The 17,177-nt window shown below is 36.4% G+C and overlaps 1 protein-coding gene across 1 annotated transcript; it reads right to left on the bottom strand.

Annotated features, from left to right (window-relative positions):
* Positions 8,831-10,677, bottom strand: LOC110269814. The gene is made up of 2 exons (XM_021117610.1): positions 9,749-10,677; positions 8,831-9,256 (listed from the first exon to the last, which is right to left on the bottom strand). Exons 1-2 carry the CDS (start codon positions 9,983-9,985, stop codon positions 8,984-8,986), a joined length of 510 nt encoding a protein of 169 aa, XP_020973269.1. The 5' UTR covers positions 9,986-10,677; the 3' UTR covers positions 8,831-8,983.

The raw sequence follows: 17,177 nt of genomic DNA, 5'->3' as shown, positions 1-17,177 counted from the left end.
GGAATATACGGTTACAAGAAAATGTTTAATAGCTTTGACTACAGAAAAAGAAATTAAACAAATGTATTTTGCTGAATAACTTCAAATAGATTTAAAGGATTGATACCTCGACTAAACGGAAATAATTTAAAAAAAAATGGTTGGAGCCTTATCTTTTACCAATCAGAAAAAAGATTTTTATGTAAATTATAATTTTACTCAAAAATTTAGGAATATAAACTCTGGAAACGTAAACTGCCTCATATATTAGAGGTCTATAGCCAAATATCACTCAATTGTCAAAACTCCTTTGAATAGTAGGGACAAGCTACCGTGTTTGTTATTCTTTTAAGAAATTGTGCTTGCTAGTGGAGTGCAACTCATTAACTGAACATGTTGCAGTATTTTTCATGTTTTTTTTAATAAAAAAATTAAACAGCTAAAACACCCAATGGCTGCCAGAGGAAAGCGACGCTCAACACAAAAAATAGAAAAGGGAGACGACGAAGCCAAAAAGGAACAAAGTAGAAAGATCTCAAGAAAAGTTGTCGACAAGGAAGTGATAGAACTGTCATCAAGGTTAGAATTAAATTACATTTCGAGAAACTACTGAAGTCCTTTTATAACGATTCCGAGTATAAAGTATTCATATTTTTAAGTTTTGTTTCTCATAGTCTCCGAGGAAGCACCATGCATGACCAGCGACTGCATGTAAATTTTAACGGTGGAGCCAGCAAAGAGATAGGCGACGACTTCGGTAAAACTACAGTCGTAGAACCTTCCCTAAAAGAAGTGGTAACGCAAATGTCGACGATGATGAATACACTTTCAAACCTGATTGCTTCCCAGACCAAGACGTGTTATCCTGTGTTTGGAACTATGCCACAAACGATCAATCTTCGGAATGGGCCGCCGGATAACTTCAACCCCACAGTAATGCCTGTGATCATGAGCGGATTCAGCATGCCATCCGGTACTCTTGAGAGGAATATGGATTCCTCCAAGAATATTAGATCCAACATGTCAAGCATTCATCAAGCCGCGGATTCAATATCGCATATGGCTACAAAGTGTTGTTCAATGTCTCCGAAGTGTGAACAGACACTGCCAGATGATTATGTTATTCGTCGTAGTTTGTTCAGCGATGATGGTACTGGAAAGAAGACAGCTACAGAACCAGTTATAACGAGTAGCTTAGACAAGGCTGTATATGTTAGCTACTTCAACCCGGCTGACAGAAAATTGCCACTAGCGAAGGAAACCGCAAAGATACCTGCGGTGGGTTATATCATGTTAAGTATGTGTTAGAGATTTGGTGTGCTGGTTTACTATTAATAACTAACGGCTTAGTTTTCGTTGTATCAGTGGAAGCCTGTTCTGTTCCGTCCCCCAGCTGAGATGGCACTGTGCAAGGACGAAGTTTCAGTCGTAACCTACGTCTTTGGTTCAGATCTGGAGGATGAAGAACTGAATTCGGAGATAATTTCACAGACAAACTTGTGGCACGCTAATAGGAGAGTCATGTATACTCTACTGCCAAACAAACCATTGGTGGACGAGGTATGGATTTTTCAGTCATTAGCCTTCGTTAATTTCATAAACGAAACTCCCAACATATAAAATAATTTTAACAAGGGAATATATGTTTATATTTTTTCTTATTGGCCGTCAATCAACGAACGCTGAAGCAGATCATAAACCTCACATCAAGCATGCTCATGTGTGATGCACGCAAGGACACCGGTTTTCCCTGCTTGTGGTTTTTACCCACTACATTTTCGGTGAGTGAAAACCATTAAGAGGATCTCCATCTCCTGGTTTCCATTGATCTTACACATGTTTATGAAAAATCTAATTTCAGCAATTTGCCCTTAATTGGACTCACTCCCCAAAGACTTTGAAACGCTATTACGCTGAGGAATACATGGGAGAGTTTGAGTCGTTATGCAAGGTAACTTTCTAATTTAATTCTCGTAATAGATGATAATGTAAATTAAAAACGCTTATTCCAGTATAACTTATTTGTGTATATTTTTGATAGATTTTTGTTCCAATGAACGAGGATAACATGCACTGGTACCTGCTTGTAATTGATATAGAAAAAAGACACCTAATATTATTGGATTCTAAACCATGCGTCTCAAGCAGAACCAGGCGCCGTCGTTGTGCGAAGCTAATGGTAGTGTTGCAAAATTTCTAATAGGCGGAAATAGAGTCTAAATTGCTTGAACAGACACCAGAGTTGACACCTGAGTTAAATTTTACTTTGATTACAGGCACTGTTTATTGAGGAGATGCTTGATGACTCCACATTCTATGCTAACCAAACAACACACAGACCAATCATTTCAGAGTATCCTATAATACACCCTGCAGAAATTGGCGAGCAGAACGATGACTCGTAAGAAACCTTACAAGTTATTATTGATTGTTGAGTTCTGAATTACTGAGATGTATCAAAGAATTTGCTAACGTGTGATGAATACATTTTCCTTCTGCACAAGTAAAATAGACCGCTAACATATTTATTGACGTTGTAATAGTGCTATACATTGCTTTTCCGGCCAACCTTGGTTACGGAAGATAATATTTTTTTACACTTCCATTTCGTCTGCTATGATTTTTTTTCCTTAGAAATTAAGTTGGTTATAGACTACAATAAACTTTTTTTACATATACAAGGAATGATTGTGGAGTTTGGGTGACAACCTGGATGAGAGAGTGCCAATGGAGGAGTAACTACAATATTAAGGTAGTTATAAAATAAAATTGGTTTCATGGTTTCATATATTATATCAAAATTTTAATCTAACCTATGCGTCTGAATTCTTTTGTTTTCTCTCCTAGGTAAATGATAGCACTAGATTACGGCTGGCTATTGATCTGGTCATGAATCCGTTCAATTTGAAATCCCAGGAAGTCCTTGAGGCAGCAAAGAAATACTACAACGAAATAGCTAAAAAGGAAGAGCGATTGGTTAAGGGGTTAGGAAGTATGCTCTGAGTTATTTATACCTAAGGCATTAAAATAATTGTGTCCGTTGCATAGACTTTAAATACTATAATGCTTGCAATAAGTTATTCTGGTTATGTTATTTTAAGTACGTTCTGTTAATTTTTGATTGACGTTTTGTGTTACGCTTACTGATTGGGAAAAAGCTACTGGGACGTAAAAAATATGATTATGTTATTTGAAGTACTTTATGTTAATTTATGAATGGAACAGCACATTGTGATATGTTAATAAAGAAAGGTTTGAATGATTTCCTATATTTTGTCAAACAATTTAGTAAACAGGATTTCAATAATTTACCTAAATATGAACACGATATTAAACTTATTATATTTTTTTAATTTTATTATGTACAACCTTCGTTATGTTTATTCATCTAGTGATACGTATACCAATGAATGGTTATTAAACTACATTTACCTTTACCAAAACAGGAGTAATACAATTCAAATAGAGTTTATTATGTGTATTTATTATTTAGTTTAGATTTACGAAAAGGTTTGATTAGTGATAAGGTTTGAATCCTAATGGATGGCTTCAATATATCCCTTCAACTTCATTTCCAACCGGTGTGACGTCTGGTTTTACCCTCTTTAAAAGTAAAACTTGACTTCCTAGAGAAAATCATTTGACAACACCATTGTTAACCCTCTCCTAATTCACTCACCGCGCCTATCAACTTCAGAGACTAGTCACTAAAATTAGCAAACAAAGATGGAGCCAGAATTCCGGTAAGCAGATAACTAATTTTTTCTTTTTGTTAACTATTTTTTCCACACACATGACCATCTGTCCTTGCATGGTTTGTTCTTTTTAACATTGATTACTTCTCAAGTTTCGGTTATGTCCTTCCATGGTTTCTTATTCTTAACAATACTGACTTTTCAACATTTGGTTCGTGGTGGCTACCGGCTAGTTACGTCAGTGCCTTAAGGAACGTGAGAAGATGCCCTGACCAGACTTTCGTCCTAAACCTATTCCCAACAAATGTAAGCTTACTTCCGGTGCCGCAGACACCACTTCTCTTTACGTTTTTTTATCTAATTTTTTTCAAAATCTGTTTAACATCTAATTTTGTTTCTCTGACTATAGGAAGATGTAAGGATTCCACAGCACATCGTATGGCACTTTTCGTTCTTCACAACCACTAATCTGTACTTAATAGACAGACAAGACAACTGTCTCCATATCCACCCAAATAGAGACGGTGATAACTACTGGATCAACGCAGCCGACATGGGGAGGATAAGATCTCTCCATCGACCAACTCCACGGCTTATGCTGGAACTCAGTTACGTAGGTTGGGGTATCTTCCACATGCTTGCATGGGACCATACTCGTTCGGTAGAAATGCCCAGAGCCGTTGATGAGATATATGCCTCCAACGTATTGTCGGACCAAATCAAACACTGGCTGGCGGACAGATGCAACGTACACTTCAACAAGGATGAACAGGTGGCTGCATTTGAGACCGAAAGGTTATTACGCCGGCAGCATCGGAGGCAAGAAGGTTCACCACCGTGTTCTCTCGAGTCAAGGTAACAATAACTTGTTTACTTAGGAAAGTAAGTCTACATACTTTATTATATTCATTGTTGTATAATAAATTTTCCAAAATTACTGCAGGTTCAACCGCCATCAACAGGGGAGAGGTGCAGCGGCAGTACCTAATAATAGGGCAAATGCAGGACCTAGTAGGAGGTATGGTAGAAATTCGCCATCTGACTCTTCCGACTCGTCTGTGGACCAGATAGTACCATCATCGTAGGACAAAAGAAGAATTATTAATTTGTTTAAGGTTTATTGGTGAAATAATGTTTTGTAGTAGTGTTTCGGTAGCCATGTCTGTATGTACATGTTGACTTTTGTGGAAATCTTCCATTAGTATTCTGTGTAATAGCTTTGATTTTCTGATTATGGTGTTGGACTTCGTTATTTTGATAATTTATATACATCTATGGGTTTATTTTTGATCAAGTCTCATACAAGTCTCACAACATCTATGGGTTTTTTTATTCCGGTCATTATTTGTAAGAAAATTTGGTGACAACGACTTTTTTATCGTGTGGAAAACTTGAATGTTGTTTACCTGTGGCTGCATGGATGATGGTGTCGTAATGGTTGCTGGTAACATCCTAATTAGGTATTGGAATTACTTAATGTTGAATCTGTGGAAATGATTAATTTGGGAGTAACATGGTTTTCTTTAGGATGAGGGGTTATAATGTTGTGATAAGGCAAACAAAATTGGAAATCAAGTATCCAGAATAGTGAGTATATCAGCAAATTAAAACTTAATAGGGAATATTTGTGGCTGCTTCTAATTTCAAACTAGAAAAACGAAAAATCAAAGATAATATTGGAGTATGTTGGAATTCCAACTGAATTTATTTACTAGGGTAGGCAAAAACTTGGGAAGACGAGTCAAATTTAATGGTACTAAACACCTAGTTCAAACAGGTTAGGATAACACCGGTAAATACAATATTCTGCCTCATCAATTCTCGTTGGATGCTGTATCTCACACAATTAATAAGTTAGACTAATTTAGGTTCATTACTTAAAAGAGAGCAACAGACTTCAACAATTCAAAAACTACAAAGTAAACACAACCGAAAACTAAGATTACGAAACACGCGTCTAGTAAAATGGCTAAATTCCAACTTCCCTTGCCGATTATTCCAAATGAACTGCTACAAGAAATCTTCCTACGTAGTAGTGCCAAAGCTGTAGGGAGATGTATGTGCTTGAATAAATTCTGGCACCGACAGCTACGCCAACCAGAGACATGCATACACCACATGCGAAGGCAGAAAGTGTTAGATCAACATGTTTTGTTTCATGTTGGATACTCACTACTGTTAATGGGTTCAGATTCACTATATATAGTGAATGCTGCTTCTGGAGAAGAAGTGAATGCTCAGCATCCTTTCGGAGTTGGCATCCATGGGTGGTTCCGCATTGTGGGAGTGTCAAACGGGAACATATGTTTCAAGTTCTCCCGTGAACAAGACGACACAAGACTTTTGGTATGGAATCCGACAACACAATGCTCTAGAGAAATTTCTGACCCCACAGGGACCACGGTAGATCATTTTTCCCAGTATATGGTTTCGGTCATGTTCCAAACTCAGATGCATACACAGTCATACATATGTGCAAAAGGGACATAGCTGATGCCTACGTTTTTTTCTCTAGATATTGTTCAAGGCGTTCTACATGGTTTCACTGTGTTGATTGTCTCCCTGGTGTAGAAAAAATTGACCCTAACTCTGTTTTTAATAATGGTCACGCGTATTGGATAACTGGTACAGGAGATAGCTATGCTACACTCAAGTCTGTTTTATGTTACAGTGTTGAAGATGAATCATTTAGAGAGGTGTCTATCCCTGTAGGTGCAATATATACCGTTCACAATTTACTAACCCACAAGGAAAAAGTTGCACTCCTCGCTCATACACACAACGAATTTGGGTATGTCGCAGCAATTTGGCACTTGAATGAAGACGCGGATGGAAACAGAATATTAGAGCAGTACTGCAGGTTTGCGAGTCGAAGCATCAGAGAAAATCCAATACTATTCGTGGATGATAACCTACTTTTGTTGGTGAACAATTCAAAGGAAAGAGAGTTACTCGTCAATTACAGGTACAGAGAGCTTGTGTTGACAGAATATGACATCGAACATGGCACTAGAAATCTATTGGTGAGGAGAGCATGGCGATACCCAAAAATGCCACACCCGATCACAGTAAGGTCTACACTCAAGTATTTTGCACGGATGTTTCCTGTCTAGAAATAATTGACATTTAGATATACTCCGACTACATGTATTGTGGAACTTAGTTGAAACTCTTTGCTTAGTATTCCGGTTGATGTTAATTATGTTTTTTTTTGTTAATGGAATCCATAGAACTGTTATGACAATGGTTAATTCCTAGTGTTTTTTCTATCAGTCTGTCTTTACATTTGTATGTTTTACATTTTTTTGAAAGAGCCAAAATTAAGAGAAATGGTTGCATAACAACCTCAATCTATCTAATTCGATGTGTCGTGTAGTCTTCCTCATGTACAGGAGATTTATAATGGTGTTATTCTGTTTCTAACCATCCTAGTATAGGGATTATGTGAGAAATAACAGTTAACCTACTAACATTTTACGCGAATATTCAATCAAGAAATGCTATTCCAAATAACATTGATCAAATTAACGGTTAACACACACATGAATGGAATCAATAGTTACCTGGAAAAACTTGGTTTCCTTTTAAAATTCCGGAGAGAGTTGGGCTTAACAGGTTTCAAGCCAGTTGCTGCATTAATCCTGACTTGAATTATCCACTAATTGTTTTTGTAGTTGGCCCAAGTTGATAGATAGCCCACTTTACTTTTAGATATACTTGAACTACCAAAAAATAAACATCTTTCCAGGTTAGTTGACCGAGCCCAATCCCAAGTATGACAGAAAGACTAAATATTCAGTTAACTAAAGTAACCAACCCTGGGGAAAAAAAATTTCTATGACCTTTGATCATATACTATGTTACACCTTAATACCTAACCAGAACTGATCCGGGATAATCGTGAATCGAGACAATTCGACCTATAATTCGACCAAAGTTTTCCTATGTAACACGATTCGACCAAAAAAGACGACATATAAACGGACATATAAACGGGCAATGTTACAAGAGAAACTCACATGATGGCCCTGGGTTTTAGGAGAACAGTTGTATACACCACTGCTTTGTTGGACGATGACAGAACCTAGCCCAATGCACGGTAAAACCTGCAATAAGCTATATACTCGTTGAATATTACTTTATAAGAAGAAAAAAAGAGCAACCCAGTACATGGTAACCTGGTAAGACCTACAATAAGCCATTAGCACTCCATGAACAAACTCCAGCTTGCACTCTACCTCCACGGCCACGTCGCTGAAATGATCAACCCATTAGCACTCGTTCATTTACTTTAGATTATAGAGTAATAGGAATTCAATCAAGTGCATGAAGGGGTGAATAAAGTCAAATAATTTGAGCAAACAAATGATTCAGCAATAATGGGAAGTTATGGTAATTTAAAAAGTCAGATCTTTCAATTGGAGTATTATACATCATGTGCAAGGGTATAAAGATGATGATCTACAACTTCAATACCTAATGAGATGAAGCCTTTAAAACCCATTATGTTAACAGACAGGCTAGCTTATTTCAAGCATCATAGCTTGCTGAACAATTTATGTGTATTAGAACAAAGCAGTGGCCATTCATCATGATCAAATAAACTACAAGTGTTAAGATCTATTTAGGTTCAAGGGATTAGGAATTTCAAAACCTATGCAGGAAATTTTCTGAAAGGAAAGCAATTAAACTTGACCAACAAGCTGCAATTCAACAAATTTCCAAAGCCTAACATAGCATTCTAGTTTACTTTCAGCTCCTTCATTCTATCACAACTTAAAATTTATGCTGCACACTAGTATATAAGAAGAAAAACATATCTTGTCAATTATCTATTGTGGTGGCCGCATGATTTGTCATGGAAGTCACCAAATCATCGGCGTATATTGTCATGCCCTTCTCCTTCCTACTCTTACAGAATTGCCGAAGATTGAGTTATAACATGACTGCAATCTCAAGCATTCGTTTCACTAATAAAAAAGGTTGCTATTTTCTGGTATTCAGTCTGACTTACTACAACATATTAGCCTTCATACGCTATTGAAATTAGTAGGGAACTTTGGTAACTAAGTCACAAAAATAGATACCATAAAACATATACGTATCTATGGGTAAAACAAAAACACGTAACTAGAAACATAAACAAATTCCAACCATGTTGCCCAACTCAAATGAACGTCTTCGACAATTTTTGCTTTTAAAGCTTCAAACATTTGTGTCTCTACATTCTAGTAGCAATTTTCAGCAAAGAAGGAAATTATTCTTAAGTTTCTGAACCTAATCGAGGTGCTTCGGGTTCTGGTTTGCAGCTAATCAATAGACGTTGTTGATGAAGCCTCCATGTCTCTTGCAGCTGCTTCTCTAGCCTTTTTCCTCAACTCTGCTTCTCTACTTTTCTTGTTCAGCAGCTTCTCTAGTTTTGCTATTCTTTCCTCTACATGGTCTATCAAGTTATCCATTCCCAAATGTTTTCCAACATCACTCTGCTTCCCGTCACCCGATCCCCTTGTAGCCTCCCCCGCTCTGATCCTAACAATGTGGTCATCAACCCAGAGAAAGAACTTGCAATGTGCTTCTGTCACCTACAACGAATAGAACACAATTAATGTAAGGGGTTACAAAATACTCCAATTCAATCTAATCCATGTACGTCACTGTAATTAATCCCTAGACTCTACATCTACAAAATCCTTTCAAATTTTAGCATCCATTTTTAATATCAGATCACGTACCATGTCAATTCTTGTCACAATCATGATTTTTAATCTAGGTAGATCAATTTTGAATAAATCAACTTTTTCCCAATTCTCAGTCATTCATCAAAATTAACCAGCACCAATATCAAATTATATACAAAATCAACCCAATTTAACATCAAATCAATAACAAAGTCAAATCATTTTCATAACCAATAGGCATGCAATTCCCAACAATTCAAAATCACATCCACAACAACTTGAGCAGGGTGGAGAATAACCAAAATATAGAGTCTAAAGCTCCATTCCAGAAAATTCAAATTTTAATCAAATTTTAGCATAATCTTAGTTCTCATACATAAAGAATTGCGTGGTTACCTTTAATAATGGGCATCCAAAAAATAACCTATTTGGGTTGGTGTCTGTCTTCGACATGTAACTGATGGCATATTTTTTACAGAAGCATTTTGGGGCCACACCATCTATTACATCCTGAGGTTGCAGCGAACTTGAGGTTGCATTTCCAGATCTCAGTTCCCGTTGTCCGCCGGCTCCCCCTGTGCCTCGTCTCGTGTTTGAGGAGCATGCATCACTGGCTATCGATCTGATTAACATTTAACACCACCATGGAAAACTATCATCATCTATTGCATTCGAAATTGAATCAATCTTCTTCGATGAACGGTGATTACAGAAAGTGATTAACAGAACAAATCACGCAAATTGGCTAAAAAAACAAAAAAAACGAACGAATGACCTAGATGAAGAAGCAGTAGGGCTTACAAGGGTTTTCCGAGAGCGTTCTGCACGTGGGTCGCCGAAACCTTCCTAGCAAGGGGATGACTTACGTTCTTCGACGGTAAATCACAGAAAATGACACCCGCGTAACCCTGGACGAAGACGCAGAAGGCAGGGTCTTCCACGGGGTTCGGAAAAATCTGTCCCTGACGATGACTGACCTTGAAATCAGAGGAACGAGGTAGAAAAAGAGGCTGTGGATATTACAGCGGTATCCGGGGAAGGTTATGCGAGTGGGTCGTCGGAAAAATCAAACGCTTAAGTTAAAGGGAGGGTAGAAGAAGCACTGAGGTAGATGAAGGAGCTGTGGATACTACAGGAGTATCTGGGGAAGGTTTTAGGAGTGGGTCGCCGGAAAAATCAAACCCATCACCCACAGGAAGGGTAGAGAAGAAGAAGAAGTGAGATCGTAGAAGGGTAAAGGTTGAAGAATGAATGAAGCAGTTCTTTTGAAGTGTCTTTTGAGAGGTAGAAGAAGAAGCTGTACACATTGAAATGGTATTTGAGGAAGGTTTTGATTTGTATGGTATTTGGGGAGAGATTTGTAAAATCAACTATTTGCGTATTGCATCAAGTATAAATACATTACGGGGTATAATGTAAATAATATAAAATACAATGTAGTGTGAAAACATTTAATGCATCAATTAATGAAAAGTTGAAAATTTTTTTGATCAACGGCTGAGATGAAGACACATGTGCAAGGGTAACTTACCCACAAAATTGCCATGGGTTTGGAAGAAATCACCTAAAAAAAATTCACTTTAATGGTTCATGCGCCGTCACGTCTTGTCTTGGTATTACGAATGATGCATTAACTTTTGGCTCGTAGCAGTGCACCATGAATATTGAAAATTCATTTAGAATAAATGACCATTTGTATCCATGAAAGTTTAGAATGTTGACATTTGTATTAATCGTAGATGAAAATTGACTTTGTATTTATGCAAGATGGGTTTCGTATGACAAAAATAGCTTGGCTTAGATTGGCACTTGCTTCGGGGTTGTAGGACCCTACGTGGCTCTCCGAACCTCCCAAAGTCCTATCTACGTGGATCTGAACGTTTCCATATGCAATTAGAAAGAACCTTGTGCTTGAAATCAAAACCCTAGCAACTTGTCTTCCCCAATTCGAACCATACCCCCAAAATGAAATATTGGTGAAATTCAAATGCACCCAGAGTTATCTCATAACCCCAATAATGTCATTAGGCAGATTTAACTCTGATGCAAATGATGGAAGTCGTAGCAGTTCTTCAAGTTCGAAGAAGATGAAGGAAAAGAAGCTCGACGGCAAATGTTTCTGTGGGAGGGATGTTGTGTTGATAGAGCCTGGCACGATTACGAACCCTAATAGATGGTTCATCAGATGTCCTCTATGGGCAGTAAGGGCCAGATGCTGTTGTTGTTGAGGTGAGACAATTATTTCTGAGTTTTAGTTAACAATGTGGAGCGTTTTTTTTTTCCAGACAAGAGATTGCAAATACTTTGTTTGGGTGGATGAACTGGAATAAGGTTGGGAGGGCCTGACAAGATGTTTAGCTAAGAGAAAGTCGGAACATTCTTATGCAAGGCATGATGATGGATTGACTCTCACTGCAGGGGAAAAAATCAGCAAGCATCTTCAATGATGGCTAGGAAGATAGACAAATTTAGGGTTGAAATTAGGGGTGAAATTAGGGGAATTAGGCATGATATGATTTGTTTCTAATCTATACTCGTTTGCTTTACATGTGATACATTGATGTAGATACGCAGGCTTTGAACTTGTAGATTGGGCTTTGGGAGGTTCGGAGAGCCACGGGATCCTACAACCCCGAAGCAAGTGCCAATCCAAGCCAGGCTACTTTTGTCACACAGAACCCATCTTACATGGGTACAAAGTCAGTTTCCATCTACGATGGGTACAAATATCAGCGTTCTGAACTCTCATGGGTACAAATGGTCATTTATTCAATTTACTTATAACAATCTTAAACAACCAAATTTTTTTCACCAAATTCAATCAAATCAAATTTATATACGCATGTTTACGTCATTATTATCACTCTTCTTTTTTATTCTCCTCTTTCATTATTATCATCATCATCATTATCATCTCGATTGATTTTTTCTCTTTTCTTCTTTTACCCCTTTAACTTCCTTCAATGTCATCATCATTACCATCATCATTATCGTCATCGTCTTTTTCTTCTTAGTCCAATATCACACAATTAATTTAGCAATAACAAAGGTAGCACAAGAATTTTTAGTTAATAATACAAAAAAATCGGTTGAATATAACATCAAACACTACAAAAAAATGCTGAATATCGGCGAATTTACCAGCGGATTTGACAATAAATTCATCGGATAAAAAGATCACCGTTGGATTTGATTTTTCTACGGTAAATTCGTCGGTAATAATTGAAGAAAAAACAAAAAAAATTGGTGTCGAAATTATCGTGGAAGTTACCGTTGAATTTATCAACCGGTAAAGCTTAATTAATGAAATACTACGTTTTGGTCATACGCAGTGCATTACCATTGGATTTATCCGCCGATAAATCTGACGGTAAATCTTATCTAAATTCAAAATGTGCAACCCTCTCCCCTCACTTTCTAGAATACTCTTCTGTCTCCCCCATTCTCCTTTCTCTTCTCTCTCCCCTGCAACTACCTCCAACAGCCCCTTCGACCACCCTCCGCCGACGCTGCCCACCTCCATTCTCCTCCAAAGTCTACTCAAATCGCCTGTATCGTGTTTTGTTGTCTCAAACGGAGTTGCTCCTTCTGTCTCCGTTACTATTGGAAGAGCTACTGCTGTCGCTCCCTCTGTCACCAGAGTTATTGTCTCTCCTCCGTCGTACAGGTAGGTTGTCCTCATCTCTCTCCCTATTTCATCTTATTTTTATTTTTTAAATAAAAAATTATTCTAGACCTTTTTGCTTTAACTCTTTTTTTGAACCACCATTCAGTTCCACCTCTGCCTCTGATTCTTCTGCCGCAACTGCTTCAGTTGTCGCTTGCATCCCCTTCATTCTATGTCTATCACTTCCGGTTATCTTGTTTAGTTTCTCTGCCCGTGCTTCTGCCAAGCACAAACACCTCAGAGTGAAGGGACCCGTAAATATTTTCACTAAAGTTCTTCACATCACTACCAAAAAATCTCTTTGTGATGAAAGTAAAATTTTCATTACTCCTTCTACAATTTTTATCATCCTGCGACTGTTTTGTAATTTATATTTTTTTTTCAAATTGAATCTATCTCTCATATTTGGATATCATTCATTATAAAATATTAAAAGATTTTGGATTAAAAAGATTGTCTATTTCAATGCTTTCATTCGGTAGTTAGATAATAATTATTCTAAAATTTATACAAATAATAGTAGTGTTACTATTAATTGAACATTTGATGCAAGTTATTTGTTAAAATTTTAAGTTTTAGTGACTTAATATTAGTTTTATGTTGTGGTTAGTTCACACTATACTTGTGATTTGCTGTGTTGTTTCTTTGGTTTGTCAATGAATTACTTTGAAGATGAGTTCATGAAGATTGTAGGCAGTGAATAGACCTTCGAGCGTGCCGCCTTGCTTCTCTTTAATGGCTTCAAGGTAATATCGACTCCTACTCTAAACCTGTGCTGATCATTTACCCATAGTTTATCTGACAAAATGCTTACATGTTGTTCTTACATGCAAAAGGAAAGAGTTTGTTTGTTCTTTGCATTGTTTTTACTTTGTTAGGTTGCCAATTACGGTTTGCATAAGAATGTGTGACTTACCCTTCGTTTCTTTAACTATGCATGATGGCAGGACAAGCTCTTCGGCTATGTTGTTTCCAGGATCAAGATTGTGTCAATGTGGTGAAGAGAAGATTTTGCTTGTATCGAAAAAAGATAAAAGCCTTGGAAGAAGGTTTTGGAGGTGTCCTAATTGAAAAGCAAGTGAACGTGTGAATTATTTTGCTCTTGTATACATAATTGAATGGTCGTTTTAATAGCATGTACGCTTATTGCAGCCAACAACAACAGTATCAAATAGAAAGGAAAATAGAATTAGAAGAATAAGGAACTGAAAGTATTAAGGATAACAATGCAGAACCAAAAAGTGATCATTAAAATTAAACTTCAAAAGCGATTAAACTGTTAGTGGCATAGTATAAAATGGTTTAGGGTGTATGAAATTTTTAAGGATAAGTCCTTGTGTTGCATAACGTACTTAATGCATGATGGTTATCAGTGGCTAAGAGAAGGGGGTTGAATCTTAGCCCCCTTTTGCTTGATAATACTTGCTGACTTTTGAAACCAACTTTGGAAACTTTTTGTCTTTTTATCTCGTCACTAGTCACGAGACTTTTTCTTTTGTCTCGTCCTTAGCTACGAGACTTTTCTTTTTGTCTCATCACTTGACACGAGATATTTTTGGTTTTTGCTCCTGTGCAGTAGAAACATAAATGGAGTAGAGAAGAGAGAAAATTACACCCAGATATATCCTGGTTCAGCTGTTAAATGCAGTGTAGCCTACATCCAGTCTCCATCACAAACATGATGGAATTTCACTATAATCTTCCTGATTACAATCTGTAAAGTGCTAACCCAACTTACAAGGGAATTCCCATAGAATCATGAAATACAACATAGATGAACAAAGGAACTCTAAGGACATCTATGGCTTTTTTCTTTTAATTTTGCATTCTCTGCCTTTTTCCGCTCTATGGCTTTTTCATACAAACCTCACTGTTTGCCTTTTTCCATGAGACTCAAGACATGACAAAATTAAACAGAAAAATTACAAAACAGAATACATTGAAGGAGAAGAGAAAACTGTTAGCTCAGGTAGCTCTGAGAACACTGTGCCTTACACTCTCAAACTTTCTCCTTGCTCCAAACAGTGGCTGTTCTCTCTTTTTATAGAAGAGGGAAGCCTTCACTTTTGAAGCCAAAAACCAAGCCAACTTCTTCTTCTCCAAGAAACAAAACCGGTTCGGCCAGAGAGAGAGAAGAGACAATCCATGCAAAAACCCAACATGCAATTACCTCTAGTCCTTCCTTGGTCATCACTCTTCATCAATCCGAGCGCTCCATCCTTGGCTTGCTCTCCAAGATGAATTTCTGGCCCTTGATGCTTCATGATGATGATGACTTCTTCTGCTCCACTTTTGCTTCCTTCCTCACGTAGCCACCCTAGCTACCTTCTGTGATGAGTGAACTCAAAAGTAGTGACAAGCCATCTCCTCCAAGATCTTCTTTCCTGTTGGCCGAATCTCCTTCTCCATTTTTGGTATGGAGAAGCTAAGATCTCATCACAAAATCTTACTACAAGTGATAAGAATCTCAGCCACTATATTTTTTATGTTTTCTTGCCATCATTGAGATGGTCTTGTAGCATGCTCTTCCTTCAACTCGGTAGCTAAGTTTTGCTTCCATTGTTTCCTGGGTATTGTCCGAAAAGAGGAGAGAGATGAGAGAATAGAAAATGTAGAAAGAGAAGCAATCAAGTGTTTTTGAACAAATAAACTAAAGTGAATTAATTTACTTCCCTTTCTTTGCTATTGGTAACGTGCAGCACTATGACAATCAATCAACTATGACAATCAATCAACTCAACTGCAAATTTCTCTCTCATATTTTCCATGCAATAAATGATAATTTAATAAAATTTGGAATCCATCACATGGTAAAATGCTTGGATCCGTTGGAAGCAATTTTTGCTTTCTTCTTCACTTGATTTCGGATCAAGCATGAGGAACATTCATCAAAATTAAAATTGGGTTTAGTAGCAACAACATTTAATCTGGCCCAATAAAATTTTAATTCATCCAAACTGATTGGGCTTATGGCAATATTTGAGTTCTGGCCTAATTAATCACAAATTGCTTCAGCCACATATTATAAGAAACATACACCTAGGCTGAATGTTGGTTTTGATTTGGGCTTGCAATATTTCTTTTATGTTTCGGCCCAAATAAAACCTGTATTGCAAAAATTAATTTAATCAACATATTAATATTTTTGTAATTAATCAAATTAATAATATTAATAATGTTTGGTCATCACATTTTTAATTTAGAGTTTCCAAACTCATCAATGCATTTTGTTACTAGTTTGCTTCGTCTATCAGTTGCTGTTGAAATAGTTTTGTCATTGTATTATTTTGATATTGGCTTTTAAGTTGATAGTATTAATACGTTGACAACGAAATTTATTTGGTGAATGCTACCTAACCCTCTCTAAACTAACATGTAAGTTATCCTTCATGATGTGTCAAATTTTAATTGATCATTATCTTAACCATAGTTGGGTTATTTTGTAATTTATTATTTGAGATGGGTAATGGTATAATTTCTTAAAATATAAAAATCTCACTCCCATTAATTAAAGCACCTTTCCACTCCTCAATTCTTTTTTCATCGCATAGCTTCGGTCCTTCCAAGCATCGCTTGTCACCGTCGTGACAAGAAGCGCTGACGTCATTGTCATCTACTGTACTCTCACGCGATCTCTCTTTCTTCAGTGCATCATTCCTTAACTTAACTACTTGTTAAATTCCCGTCCTTCCTAGTATAGCCAGCGACAATGTCATTGCTATCTCCTATTTTCTCATTCGATTCCTCTTTCTGCTGTGAATCACTCCTTACTAACATAATTAATGGTTAATTTGGTTATTAAATTTTTTTATTATGTTTTTTTATTAAAAAATATTTTTATTAAATAAATTAGTAATTAAATTATTATTTCATGATTATTTAATTTTTAATTTTCTTATTTTATAATATTGTTTATGCCATTCTTTCAACCTAAAATAGTAAATTTTAAAAACAATAATTAAAATTGTTAAATAAGTTAAAAAATTTATTAAATACATACTATTTTGTATACAAATGAACCAATTTCATATTTAAAATGATAATATAAATATACAAGTACTAAAATTAATATAAAAATCATGGAATTTATCTAAATGAAATAATATAATATAAAATGTATACAAGATAATATATTAATTTATTTCTATAAAAAATTAT

Source organism: Arachis ipaensis, chromosome B03 (assembly GCF_000816755.2).
Source record: "Arachis ipaensis cultivar K30076 chromosome B03, Araip1.1, whole genome shotgun sequence".
Lineage (NCBI taxonomy): Eukaryota > Viridiplantae > Streptophyta > Magnoliopsida > Fabales > Fabaceae > Arachis > Arachis ipaensis.
The sequence above is the reverse complement of the archived record's forward strand: the minus strand, read 5'-3'. Positions and strand labels throughout refer to the sequence as shown.